At 50.5% G+C, this 14,623-nt stretch overlaps 1 protein-coding gene across 1 annotated transcript; it reads left to right on the top strand.

Moving 5' to 3' along the window:
- The first annotated feature begins 219 nt into the window (after positions 1-219).
- Gdf10 (growth differentiation factor 10) lies at positions 220-12,218 on the top strand. The gene is made up of 3 exons (XM_032919269.1): positions 220-813; positions 8,584-9,512; positions 11,268-12,218. Exons 1-3 carry the CDS (start codon positions 507-509, stop codon positions 11,457-11,459), a joined length of 1,428 nt encoding a protein of 475 aa, XP_032775160.1. The 5' UTR covers positions 220-506; the 3' UTR covers positions 11,460-12,218.
- Positions 12,219-14,623: the final 2,405 nt, after the last annotated feature.

Raw genomic sequence — 14,623 nt, forward strand, 5'->3', positions numbered from 1 at the left:
CGCCCGCCCACACCCACGGCCCCCACACTCGCGAGCGCACACCCCGGCGCGCGCACGCCCGCACACCGGGACGCACGCACAGCACACCGGGGCCACAGACGGGTTCTTGGCTGCTACGAGTGGGGACCGCAGCCGGATTCCCCCCACCGCCCCCCGAGGGCGCTGTCGGCCACACCGCCCCGCCCCGCCCCTCCCCTCGAACTCGCCAGTCCTGGCGCTGCTCCGTGGGCTGCAAACTTTGCAGCGCAAGGCCGTCAAGGGAGCGCGCCGGCGCGGGCTCGGCAGAGCTCCACGCGGCTTAGGACAGCCGTGACTACTGACCGGGCGGCGTGGATGCTTAGCAAGCAGCTCTGCCACCGCGAGCCAATCCCGATACCTCGAGTCCGGTCATCGGGGCTGTCCGAGTCCCACACGGACACTCCAGCCGCGGACGAGGTGCACAGCCAACACTGAGCCTTCCCTGTCTGCCCTCCTGGGCTCAGACCCTTCACCACTGTCACTCAGCCATGGCTCCAGGTCCTGCTCGGATCAGCTTGAGGTCTCAGCTGCTGCCCTTGGTGCCGCTGCTCCTGCTGCTGCGGGGCGCAGGCTGCGGCCACAGAGTCCCCTCATGGTCCTCACTGCCTTCAGCAGCTGACAGTGTGCAGAGGGACAGGGACCTCCAGCAGTCACCCGGAGACGCTGCAGCCGCTCTGGGCCCAGGCGCCCAGGACATAGTCGCTGTCCACATGCTCAGGCTCTATGAGAAGTACAACCGGAGAGGCGCTCCACCAGGAGGAGGCAACACCGTCCGAAGCTTCCGTGCCCGGCTGGGTAAGTAGAGGATGCACCGGGAGTCCTTATTCGTCAGTTCTCTTATCTGTCTTCTCTGTTCCTTTGCAGCTTTCTTCTCCCTTCCTTTCTTGTATTGACGTTTAATTCATCCTTCCACTGAAAATCCACTCAGTTCTTAGTACCAGGCCAGAGCTTGCAGTGGGGACACCAAAGTGGTACTTGGTGGCAGACCTCCTGCCCCTGGGTGCTTGCACAAGTGCTGCAAAAAGGTCAGCATATCCCCAAGGCTTTAGGCACAGAACGGAGATGGGCATTGGCTGAGGTCGATCCATGCTGACATTGTCCTGACACTTGCTGTATGGGGGTCACAGGGAGCATGGTCAGCGGGTCACGAGGCAGCATCGGTAAAAGTACCAAGCACTAAGCCCAGACAGGAAGCATTATTTGGGTAGCAAGAAAGCAAAGAGCTCGGAGAAGAGCCTGTGTCCTCAACACTGGAAACTTCAGAAGACAGGTTTCAGGAAAGGTCTAGAAGCACCTTGCCTGGCTCCTGGTCCAGGCTCCACTTCCCTCTCCTCATACCTAGGGTTGAGCTTGCCAGAGGCCTCTTGACGAGACTCTCTCCACCCTCTTCTCAGGGAAGGTGGCTCTGAGCCCCTGCCCTAACTTAGGGCTGAGAAACCCTTGCAAGGCCAGGCTAAGTGCAGAGGAAGTGGAGCCTGGGAAGCAGGTGGTGAGAAGACCCTGGTTGTCATGGTGACTGCTCATGGTTTTACAATGCTGCTCCAGAAAATGTGGGCAGAGGTCTCCTGCAGTTCTGTCTGGAAGGAGGCCATTCCCCAGGAGAAAAATCCTTCAGTGTGCAGTCTTCTCCCCTAAGGTGGATGGGAACAAACCGCGGCCAACTTCAAGCCTAAACAGCACGGCCTCCGAGCTTACCACCTGCCGCTCACTGGGTACCATCCCGGCTTCCAGTTCAGACACAGCAGGGGTAAGGGAGCATCTCTTCCAAAGAGCACATCCTTCGTCATAGCAGGATGTGTTTCTAGGTTCTAGGCCAACTCTGGCCTCCCTGGAACCTTTTATTCAATACCTGGCATTCGTTTCTGAAGAAGCCTTATTAAAGTAAGCCACTTAAGGAACCTCTGGCATGATTGAGTTAAATCATTAAAACTACGTGGACTTGTTTGTACTCTATAAAATGGGCAGTTCACAGCAGCATCTCCCTTTTGGGGTGGGAGAAAGATGAAATGGAGTAATAACGGCCAGATCATTAGTGTTGTAATGCTTGGAGCAGGATGCGTTGATAGGAGCTTTGTGTTCACATAGGCTTGAACTTGACCTCTGTTGCCTATTAACTCTGGTCTCTGGAACCTTGAAGCGCACAGAGAAATGTCATTGGGGTCACCACTACAACAAGAAGCGAGCATGTCCACTGGGTGCAAACATCTGCTGGAGCCCAGTTATGGAGGGGTGCAGTTCTGTCTGTTTTCACCAAACCAAGGCGAGGTGGTGAGACTTCCCAGGACAAAACTAACAGCGAACATTGTGATGGCCTGGAGACTGCACCTTAAATCCAGCACTCCCATTTTACGGATAAGGACAAAAGACAGAACAGGAGAGAACATTGTGGTACACACTGGGCAATGACAACTGTTCCCACTCCCATCATCTCTCTGTCAGAACTAAGCCCAGAACCTGGGAGGCGAGCATCGGGTTGGAAGATACAAGTTTAAGAAATCAGAGTTCTGGTGCAGTCCTGATTTGGATCCCTGGTACAAACTAAGAGAAACTTGAGCGGTTTCCGGCTGTGTGATACGGGACATATCACCTCTCAGTTCTGCGCATGTTTGCTTGTGTGTATGTAGACGGGGTGAGTGGTGAATAGAAGGTAGATCTGTGCCTGGCATTGATTCAGGGTTTGATTGCTTGTACCTTGCCTTGACGCAGCGACATTGCTTCATAATTAGTCTCAGGTGCTCCTGCCACTTGGTCTGAAGGTCTATCTGTGGGGTGTTGTGAGCAGAGCACAGACCCCTTTGTCGCGGCCCTGATCCTGGAGCCTTCCGATCCCAGCAGTTTCTGCTGCCTCCCCAGGGTAGCACCTGCTTCCAAACCCTGTTAGAGCTGCTTCCCCCTCATGTGCAGGAGGCCCGGGTCCTGAGTGTAAGCTACTGAGTGTGTTGACAGCGCCCTGACCCAGTTCTCATCCTGCCAAGGGACAGGACTTCTCAGGGCTTCTAAGTGTTTCCTTCCACTTCTAAACTGTGACTCCCCTCCTCGCCGATAACAGTTTTAACGGAGCTCAGAAACGGCAAGTACTTTGAACAGTTCTTGGTGTGTGCTCACTTGCAATTTATTAGCTCTTAGCTATGATTGCGCCAGCTCTCCGTGTCCTCTTCTACTCCTCCCTGAAGTCCACTTTGTTCCCTATTAGCCCGCATCTGTGGAGGGAAAGCCTGGCCCTAAGGGTGTAGGTTAGACCACCATTTACCTTCACACTCCCAGTGAACGATCTGCATTTAATCCTAAGCTTGATACCCACCAGTGTCACACCAAACTAGTTTTCCTGATCTCCCCAAAATACACAGCTGTCAAAACCACCAAACCAAGCTCATTCCATTCTCCAGCGCCTTAGTCCTAGTTCTGTTACTCTAGCAAAATACCAGGAGTTGAGTAACTTGTCCCGAGCAGGTTTTATCCAGCTCACACTCAGAGGCTGAAAGACCAAACATGGTGGTAATTGTTGTGGTGGTAAACCCTGGGGTTGTGCCACAGGGTAACCACAGCATCCTGGCTGGAAGACTTGTGAGAAGGACTGATCAGGAGGCAAGACAGAGAACCAGAAAGCAGAGGGGACAGGAAGCCCTTAGCCAGGTGTGACAGCCCCTCCCTTGGGAACTAAGTAGGGTTTCTTGAGAGAAGTATCTTCAGGGACCTAATGCTTACCCATTAGATCCTACCCTTTAAAGATTCCATAAATATTGCCACTCTGAAGACCAAGTGTCCTGCCCTTGGAGACAAACCAAATCCAAAGCATATCATGGGACATTTCCTAAGCATTTCATTCGGAGGACACAGAGATGCACAGAGTATTGGTTTCACCCAAAATAGCTTGCGAGGAACCAAAGAGTAGGGCCTTGGGACAGATGTGATAGGGCAATGACAGGCTGAGGGGCTCGGCAGGATACCCAAAGGTAGCACTGACAGGGAGAAGACTGCAGTTTTCACAGGCAGAGAAGACCGCAGCAAGCTAGTGGGCAGGTGGGATATAAAATGAAATCGTCCATTTTGTAGTGGAGCTGTTGGGTGTTTGGTTCAGAGGAAAGAGGGGAGGCTCCCAGAGAGCCTCGATTTTGCCTGTTGAGAATGGATTGATACCCAGCATGTATCCCTGAGGGGGCAGGAGGCAGAGAAAAAGGGAAGGGGTGAGGGGAAAAGAACAGGAGGAGAGAAGGCATTAAATGTTTAAGGCATAAAAACAAGCATAAGTTATTACTAATCACATATCCAAAGAGAAGCGGAGTTAAAATAATACTTTGTAGAATCATTTAAGTCATACACAAAATATACACATGTCCACAGACATCTGTGCATACCCAGGCATGTAGCCATTAACCTAATAGGTTGTATTTTCTGCGTGCAGATATTCCCATCAACCACTGTCCTTGGGCTATCTGCTGTACCCTTTGGTCTCTGCAGTTCCTCCCAGGAAATGATCTCTGTGTGCAGGTTTTGCTGAGGTTCTTTACATAGCGGGGATATTAACCTTTCATTTCTCGTAGGTGATGCTTTTGAAGGATGTGTAGGACATCGAGAGGTGGCAGTGGTAAGGTAACTGTTACCCTTGAGGCCAGGAGAGAAGGAAACCATGATGAGAAGGTTGCAGCATCTACAAAGACAGCAGTGACTGGAGTTGCTTTGATATCCGAAGGGAGGAAGGAGGAGAGAGAATTCTCTGCCTCTGTTGGAGTGTTAGCTGGCCTGTAAGGCCTCTTACTCAGAAAGACCCTGAAACAGATGCTCAACACAGGTCTGGCCTGCTTCTTCTCCACTAACAAGAGACCGACCCTCTACTTCCTAACTCGAGCTTACATAGAAGTTCGCATGTTCTGAATGGTGTGCCTGCTCCCTTGGGCGTGTCATGACAATAGACAGAGCACATTGGGGAGCAAAGGGCACGTGTTCCAGGTGAGGAACACCCAAAGCCACACCTGACTCTCCTCTCAGCAGCTACAGGACATTAGGCTAGTTAGCTGTTTCCTCTGATGGGTCAAGAACTGTCCCTTTGTTAACCAAAGTAACAGAGCCATTCTGACCCTGCCCCTTCAACTGTTCCTACAGTGCAGGGCATGCACTGGGAATCCCATTGTTCACATCTGTTTCTGAGCAGCAGCTTTTAGGCTAGGATCCAGAAATACCCCCATGAAGTACATCTAGCAAAGGCCTTGTCCTCTTGGGAAATGCATTCTGGAAGCATAGATAGTATCAAACCCATCGGAATGTTAGGGGTGCCCTGGAGACAGTCAAGGTGGACAGTGATGAGTGGTTCTTCAGCCACAGGAGCCAAAGGGTGATACCATATGAGCAGAGCTCTGGAAGAGGTCTGACTGATGGGAGAGCCATGAAGGCAAAGGTACCATTCTGGACACGTGACACTCATAGGAAGGCCAGGAGAATGGGACCTGGAGTGGGGAGGACAGACGTCGTTGGGACCTCAAGTGAGGTCTTAGTAAAGGATGGAGTAATTAGGTGGCAGGACCTGAACAAGAAAAGTGTGCAATTTGAATATTCCCATACTATGGTGTCTTGCTTGGACAGGGCTCTGTAAATCCCTAATGTGCCCAGACGCCGAGAATAATTATGCTCATTACCATTATGTTTCCAAGAGGCTTCCAAGCACCTTGGACTGCCTTTGTCAAGACTCCAAAGCACCACATCGTCCAGCCAGAGCAGACCTTTTGCAAATGTTTATTGGGAAATGGGACGGATAAATGGAGGAAACGAGGAGGGAGGTGACTTCTCCTTGGCTGTGACAGGACACACAAGACTCTAGCACAGTGTGTAGGGCAGAGGGACTTCCTTCCTGCTCTCCTTGGTGCCCTACCAGGCCTAAGGGCTCCGAATCTCCCACAGCCTGGAGCTCCTGACTTGCCTGCTCTGGGGATGGGGTGACCCATCTGAATGCAAGGGGTGAGCTCCCTCTGCCCAAATGCATTCAAGGCAAGTGTAGTAGACTCCTTCCTTCTCACCAGGCCTAAGGGGGAATCCCCCCACCCCTGCCACTCTGAATGAGCAGAATTGATAAAGTATGGCTCCAAGTATTGACAAGGCCATACCTGAGCTGGGTTAAAGGCAAACACAGGCTGCCACGTCAGATGTTGTAGAGACGGGTGGTAGCGAGCATGTTTGAGTTTGTATAGGAAACCCTTGCTCTGGCATCCTTGGTCCTCTAAATGAAAATGGCTTGGAAGTTCCTTTGTGGAACCTGTCGCCTAAGCATACAGCACGGGTCACTCCTTTAATCCTGTAAGGATCAACTTAGCTGAGGATTCTAGTGCCCTTAGATCAGTAATGGAAGAGAACTGTTCAGAGTATGATGTTCTCCTCTAGGGCCTGGAGCTTGCCCTCTGGGTGTTCTCCAGCTTCTGGGTGTGTGTGCAGATAGTGAGCTTCCCAGATCAGTGACCGGGAGGCAGAGGTGACACAGGCTCTCCCCTTGATGTCTACATGCAGGAGCCCCAGGCCGGGTCCCAGAGCAAGGACACCTCCCTGTAGTTTCCAGCTAAGTAGGTCTGCACATTCACACACCGCCTTCGAGGTGGGTGCTTCTCCAACTTCCCCCACCCCCGACGTGCCTGTTAGGAAGTAGGACCCCACGTCACGGCACTCGAAGCCACAGAGTTTTGGGATGACAGACTTAGGTCCTCGAGACTCAGTACCACTTCACACACGGCAGAGCTGATGCGTCTGTCTGGTAGGGGTGTGAGGACCGGGGAGGGTAACATCTTCAGCCTTTACTCAGCCTACTGTAGGTGTGTCCCCCTTCTTTCTTATTTACAAGGTCCACTAAGGGAGTATGAATAAATGGAGGGTAACCGCAGTTGGGATGTAATATATGAGAGAAGAATAAATGAAAAATAAATAAATAAATAAATAAATAAATAAATAAATAAATAAATAAATATGAGTGCGAAGATTTGGACATTCCCAATAGAGTTGTGCTTCCTTCCCAGTAGAAACAAAATGTTAAGCTATTGGGCAGATTTTTTGGGGAATTTTTAAATTTTTAATGTTTTATTGCAGTACTGTTTATGTGTGAGTGTCTGTAGCTAGGCATGCATGCCTTGTGTTCAAGGAGAGGAGAGCATCAAATCCGGTGGAAGTGAAGTGACAGACAGCTGTGAGCTATTGTGTAGGTGCTGGGACCTGAACCTGGGTCCTCTACAAGAGCAGCAAATACTCCTAACCACTGAACTCTTTTCCATCCCTAAGCCATTGTTTTCTTGGAAAAAAATAATCCCAGCTCATTCTCTGCACACGGGTGTCATGCAGAGCGATCTGTCTCTTAAGAAGTACACACCATTTGGGCTCACAAGCTCTGATCCTCTCCAAGCAGGTAGAACTTTGGTTGGAGAAGAAGGAGAAAGTCCACCTGGCTGCTTTGGTCTTCTCCTGGCCTTCAGTGACCAAGGTGGAAACAGCAAAAGACTGTGTCGTCTTCTGAAACCTAGAGAGGACTTCCTCGTGGCAGAGAGTTTGCCTTGCAGTCAAGGCTGCGGTGATGCGGTGACCCTGGGGAACACCAGGTAGAACCAGGCGAGAAGGAAAGGTCTTCCGCCTGCCCCAGAAAAGCATGAGTGGAAGCATTCTCTAAACGCACAGCAGATGTGTCTGCCTGGACCTTCTTAGCTTGGGCTTGTGTCTCCAGAGGGCAGGGTGAGCCTTGGAGTGGAGCATCATACTATCGTCCCCAGATTGCTATGTCCTTGTAAAAACATGTTTTTACGTCGTGTGCTTTTTGTCAAGACAGAGCCTCACTATGTATCCCTGGCTGTTCTGGAATTCACTGTGTAAACCAGGCTGGCCTCAATTCATAGAGATCCACCTGCCTCTGCCTCCCAAGTACTGAATAATAATAATAATAATAATAATAATAATAATAATAATAATAATAATAATAATAATAAAGTCCTGACACATAAAAAACACCAAAAAATGGCTGCTTTTAATTCTATATTACCTTAAAAAGTGCTAAAACTGCAGCAAGAAAAACGTAAAGATCTCCTATTTCACCTCATTTAGAAGCGTGATCACACTCCACAGAAGTTGCCTTTTAAGAACTGCACAGCACAGGCACTGTGCAAATACCCAAGGCAGGTCCTGTAACTAAGCAAAGCTCTCATGAGCTCAGTGAAGTTGTCAGCGACGCTCACTTGGACTTTGACAGTGGAAGGCACGCAGGGAACAGCAGGAGTTTTAGTGTCTTATATACACTTGATCATCACCCTCTGTCTCTCCCTCCTGCCCTCTTCCCTGCCTCTCCTCTCGACTCCCTTTCCCTATTTCATCTCGATTCCTCTCAAAGGGAATGAAGACAGTCCCCTCCTTTCTGATCTCAATGGTGCGAGCTAATCAAGGGTAAGGAAGGGGGCCCTCACACCTTCAGTGTGGGGACTGTAGAGCATGAGGAAAGAGAAATGAGCCCTGCTCGAGGGCGAGGTCAGAAGAAACTGTTTTACCAACCCAGTTCTGGGCAGAAACCCAAGAAGCGGATGAAACAGGTTGTGCTCTGTCTTTCCCTTGCAGATGTGATCGACCAGAAGCCTGTGTATTTCTTCAACTTGACTTCCATGCAAGACTCAGAAATGATCCTCACAGCCACTTTCCACTTCTACTCAGAACCTCCACGGTGGCCCCGGGCTCGTGAGGTATTCTGCAAGCCCCGAGCTAAGAATGCATCCTGCCGGCTCCTGACCCCAGGTCTGCCTGCACGCTTGCACCTAATCTTCCGCAGTCTCTCGCAGAACACAGCCACTCAGGGGCTGCTCCGCGGGGCCATGGCCCTGACACCTCCACCACGTGGCCTCTGGCAGGCCAAGGACATCTCCTCAATCATCAAGGCTGCCCGAAGGGATGGAGAACTGCTTCTCTCTGCTCAGCTGGATTCTGGAGAGAAGGATCCCGGAGTGCCACGGCCCAGTTCCCACATGCCCTATATCCTTGTCTATGCAAATGACCTGGCCATCTCGGAGCCCAACAGTGTAGCAGTGACGCTACAGAGATACGACCCATTTCCAGCTGGAGACTTTGAGCCTGGAGCAGCCCCCAACAGCTCAGCGGATCCCCGCGTGCGCAGGGCGGCTCAGGTATCCAAACCCCTGCAAGACAATGAACTTCCAGGGCTGGACGAAAGACCAGCGCCTGCCCTGCACGCCCAGCATTTCCACAAGCACGAGTTCTGGTCCAGTCCTTTCCGGGCACTGAAACCCCGCACCGGGCGCAAAGACCGCAAGAAGAAAGACCAGGATACATTCACCGCCTCCTCGCAGGTGCTGGACTTTGACGAGAAGACGATGCAGAAAGCCAGGAGGCGGCAGTGGGATGAGCCTCGGGTCTGCTCCAGGAGGTACCTGAAGGTGGATTTTGCAGACATCGGGTGGAATGAATGGATCATCTCACCCAAGTCCTTTGATGCCTACTACTGTGCTGGAGCCTGCGAGTTCCCCATGCCCAAGGTACTGCTTCTGTGTTCTGATCTTGTCTCATTCTAACTTGGCTCTGTCCCAACTGGCCGCCTCTCTACCTGCCTGACCTGTTTTATCATTTGCAAAATGGAGATGATGCATCTCCTTTCTGCAGAGGCAGAAACAGACAGAGGTGTCCCCGTAGTCCTTTAGGGTTTATTTGGCTTCATAGCACTTTTAAAAGTGTTGGCTTTGATTTTTTTTTCCCCCCTGAGGCCGTGTCTCTGCACGTATCCTAGCTTTCTGTTTAAACTCGCCCCCCCAATCCCAACTTTCTGGGATTGGAGACTTGTTTCGCTATACCTTGCTTTGAATTTGGGATTTTAAAAGCAAACCATCTCTTCCCTAGAAGCGGGGGCGGGGCAGGGTACAGTCCCACAGAGCTGCCTTCTTCAGAGACTGAGTCAGTGCTGCTCCCTGGTGGACAAGACAGGTATCCAACGTTTTTTCCTGACCAAGGCTCTCCTGTTCAGCCTGAACCAGAAGCACTGATCCCAGAGGCTCTCCCAGTGAGTGAGTTGTCCCTAGTTTGGCACATTCAGTGGGTCAGCCAGCCTTCATAGTGCACAGCAATCTGTAAGACACATAGTCCTGGACTGTTCTATCTCCCTGGCCCTGAGTTTTCACCTGCCCCCAGGCTGGGTTAACTCCATCTATCCATCCCTCTGCAGCAGCCTGTGCTACAGTAAGTTGGCCCTGTCAACCCTCAGCACCCACAGCAGTTTCCCTCTCAGTTAGTTCTGCAGAATCTCCTGTGTATGCCTTCCAAGGAAGAAAGTCAGTTCATAAATCCAATTTGAACCTCAATAAACAGACTGAGTGGGAAACCCTAGGCCCAGATGTGGGCCATATAATCTGTCTGGAACTAAGGGGCCTTTCCTTGTCTGTGCAAGCACAAGAGAGAGAGGAAGGGAGGCAGATGGGAGAGAGAGAGAGAGAGAGAGAGAGAGAGAGAGAGAGAGAGAGAGAGAGAGAGAATATCTGCTGAAGGGCTCTGCATGGGACCTGGACAGATGTGGGCTCACAGCTGCTGCTTCATCAGCCTGGCTTGCTGCCCCCCCACCTTCCGGATGCCGGCTGAACCACACGTGTGCTCTGGCCCTTCTCTTGCTGTCTCCCCTCTCCTGCAACAGCTCAAGGCTTCTTGTCAGCCACAGCTCTGATCAGCCAGCCAAAAGCTAAAGCCCATGACCTGGTCGTCTGTGTTCGTCTTTTCAGAGGTGCCCACAGTTTCCAAGCTAGGCCACTTCCTATGTCAGACATCTTGACCATGTTTCTCAGCCATTTTAAGCTGTGGTATCTGTGTCAGGACAATGAAGGTCATATTGTCCATATAGATTAATAAGATGTCAAACAGAGAATGCCTGAACGCTGCTCCTGTCACCCCTAGTCAAGCACATATTGAAATGCTTGTCTGTGACCCGTGCCATACCTAGAATATCATTTTGGTTTTAACCAAGGTCACTCTGGCATATCTGCTGGCTGAGTGCAACAGGGTTGGTCCTAGGCTTTCCCTTGCAAAATCCTCCTTCCAGTTCCAGGTGCTCCTAGCAGGCGCCCCCAAGTGGCCAGTTTCGTATAGCAGATAAAATATCCCATTTAGAGTAAGTGGGCAGACCTAGCTAGGGGCACTGGGTCTGAGCCTGGACAGAGGTCTTTTCTTCCAGGCCACCCCTTACCTGGCTTCCTTCGAGAAGCAGAGATAAACCGCGTGCTCCGAGCTAACTGTCTCTTCTCATCTTGCAGATCGTCCGCCCGTCCAACCATGCGACCATCCAGAGCATCGTCAGAGCTGTGGGCATTGTCCCTGGCATCCCGGAGCCATGCTGTGTCCCAGACAAGATGAACTCCCTTGGGGTCCTTTTCCTGGACGAGAATCGGAATGTGGTTCTGAAGGTGTACCCCAATATGTCCGTAGAGACCTGTGCCTGTCGGTAAGACGGCTTCAAGATGGAAGGCAGACCTCCTTCACCCCTGCCGTGCAGAGCGGCATTCTTGGAGCCAGGACTTGACTCGGGCAAGTCTCAGGTGCTAGACGGAGCTTATAGACAGCCAGGCTGAGACCAAGATCTGTCCACCGAGCCACAGTTCTCCCATTGTAGCTCCCGTGTCGTGGTAGCTCTGTAAGGACTTTTTTGAGTTCCTGGAAGGAATCTGGAATTCCCTGCGGTCTGCAATTTGCCCACGTTTTTCAAGGCCTAGAAATAGCATGTGTCCACAGATGTCAACTCCAGGCATCTGTCCTCTCAGAACCTGGAAAGACTATGCAAATCTCGGGGCACTCCCCGCCCCCCACGGCAGTAAATGCTTATTTGAAAACCCTCAGGCTGCATACTAGAAACAGGGCCTAAAGCATGGCATGGATGGGTATTTCTCTTACATTTCACTACACATGCTTTTATACATGCAAGATGCAACATGTAATCGAGACTGATTTCTTCTTTTAATATACGTATTTTGATTTCAAAGCAAAATGGAGAGAGTTGACCCCCATCCCCCACAGAGGTAATACTGAAAGTTAGGTGTGGGCTGTTTGAACATGCATATGGAAAATAATACAGTAAATATGCTGGAATACTAAAAAAATAACCAAGATTCTATATTTTTGTAAATTATACTTTGTATACTGTAGATTGTGAGTGTTCTGTGTTTTTATGGAAAGCTAATAAATTAAAGGTACAGTGGTTTCTGGAAAAACTGAATTTCACCATTCCAACATATTGATTATTCCCTTATCCAGTCTGCAAGTCCAACTACCCTGGGCTAGCATCAAAATGGAATATGGTTCCAGGAGAGCACAGGGTACTGTCCTAGAGTTTCTTCATGTCCCTAACCTAGTTGATTGGCAGATGTCTGTGGCAGCTTTTGTCTTGAGTGACAGGAACAGGTTGGTGTAATAAAAGCAGGAGATTTGACATATGCACTTAGGGAATATCTCAGGAGGTCCACAGTTTAAGAGGAACTGGAAAGGCCAGCTGATCTCATTTGTGTGTTTGTGGAATACGCAGCTGTCTCCCAGCATCCCTGTCCCAAAAGGCCACCCCGACTGACTCTACTATGAACAGCATTGGCATGAGATTTGCTTTCCTTACAGTGGCTATTCTGCAAGTCCAGGGTTGGGCAACTGTTAAGGAGAAAATAGGTGCAGTCTGAGACAGATGCACCACAATCCATTCAGCCAGGGCTAGGGGCGTAGCACTGGCCTGGAACCTCAACACAGAGACCTACAGCTGCTGAAACTTGCTAAGAGAAGCAGCTGGGGCTGCTGGATTCAATACTCTCTACAGTCGTGTTCCAGGAGATGTAGGTGAGACAAGGAACTGTGCACACCACCCCCACCCACCCACCACATCCATCTGGGGCTGCGCGCTGCTCTGCTGTTTGCAAAACCCTTCAGTGAGTCTGGCTTTAGGGGAGGGGATATGGATAAGCAGCAGCTTCTGCTTCTAGCCTGCCCCTTCCATGAATTGTCCCATCCCAATTCCATGGCCCTCTGCTCAGGAGGCCCCAGTGGCGTGGAGAGCCTGGGCAGCCTCTGAAGAAGGCTGTGACGGCAGCATTGTGGTCGGGGTGAACTACAAGAGCATCCCGAACAGGTGAGAGAGACATAAAGGGGACTCGATGGAGTCTGCATCCTTGCATCCCATCCTCTGAGATGCTCTATGCACCCTAGGACGTGTGCATACACAGCTATCCATGCCCATTGGCCACCAACACATGCTACCTTAGTCCCTTTTCCCTGGAGGGACGCACATGAAGCTTGGAGTCCCTCCAAGCTGCTATAGATGGTGTGCATGTCTCGAGCTGACCGGCAGACTTGGTGTTTTGCTTGCTATGTCAAATACCGTTGGAACATGGTGGAATATCATTATGTGAATAGCAAAAATAAATTAAAATACTGGGGCTTGGAATGGCTCCGCCCTTTCTTCCACATATTAGATCCTGCCATTGCTTCCTCACTCAGTTTTTCCCATTGAACTGTTTGCTCCCTCTCATAGCTGTGGTGTCTTCATGGAGTTCTTTCTGACATTTATACTTTAGAGAGACCATTGGGATTCTCAAAGATCTGCAACCCCTCCAAATCTTTGACTCTAGGTGTCTGGGATGAGTCAGGGCAACCTGAGAGGCTCTGACTGGGATCCGGACATAGGCAGGGGATCAGGCCCATGACGGATGCATAGTACTCAGGGGGTCCGGTATCTTCTGGGCATGTCAGGATGAAAACTGGAAATATGAATGGAGATTCCCTCTGCAGTGGGAGGAGCTGGTGAAGCAGCCTCTTTTTCAAACGTAGCAACTCAGAGCACATCGCTGAGGACACCTCTCTCTCCACTGCAGCTCTTGAGAAACAAACCATGACCGATTGTTCAGAAGAACAAAAATACACCCCCACTGAAGCTGCACGAAGTAGCCAGAGACAGGGAGAGCTGGGACAGAGAACCTGCTTCCAGGTGGCCTGTGATAAGCACTGTGCCACTGGCCTGACCTGTGACAGTACCCAGACAGACACTGCTTAGAACTGTGGTTCTAAAGGTGTCCTTCTCAAACCAGCCACACTAGCGCCTAAGAACTGGTTAGAACCACAGAGGCTCAGAATAGATCAGAAGGCTGTGTGATCCCAGCAGGTCATTCTGTTGCCCATATTCAAATTTGTACACTAAATATGCCTTTATTTGCTAGTGGTCATGTGCTCTCTCTCTCTCTCTCTCTCTCTCTCTCTCTCCTCTCCTCCCTCCCTCCTCCCTCCCCCCTCTCTCCCTCTGTGTGTGTGCGTGAGTGTGTGTGTGTGAGTGTGTGTGTGTTATAGTGTTGCAAAGCATTTGCTCTGTTTGCTCTAAGCACAGAAGTTTTGATAAAAATGGAGAATTGTATGAGTGTTTTACAAAATGAAACATGAAAAAAACAGCTGTCCCTCAGAATTAGTGGAAGATGGGTTCTCGGGTTCCCCCATATACACTGAAATTTGAGGATGCTTAAATCTCTTTTATTAAATGGCCTGGAGAGACGACTCAGCAGACAAGAGCACTTGCTGCTCCTTCAGAAAGCTAAATTCAGTTCCTATCTCCCACGTCAGAAAACTCACTATTGCCTCCAAGTCCAGT

This window comes from Rattus rattus, chromosome 13 (genome assembly GCF_011064425.1).
Source record: "Rattus rattus isolate New Zealand chromosome 13, Rrattus_CSIRO_v1, whole genome shotgun sequence".
NCBI classification, from domain to species: domain Eukaryota; kingdom Metazoa; phylum Chordata; class Mammalia; order Rodentia; family Muridae; genus Rattus; species Rattus rattus.

Coding starts and splice junctions, on each gene's coding strand:
- Gdf10 (XM_032919269.1), top strand. CDS start 507: ATGGCTCCAGGTCCTGCTCGGATCAGCTTGAGGTCTCAGCTGCTGCCC. Junction 814..8,583: donor AAGCTTCCGTGCCCGGCTGG/GTAAGTAGAGGA, acceptor TTTCCCTTGCAG/ATGTGATCGACCAGAAGCCT. Junction 9,513..11,267: donor GCGAGTTCCCCATGCCCAAG/GTACTGCTTCTG, acceptor CTCATCTTGCAG/ATCGTCCGCCCGTCCAACCA.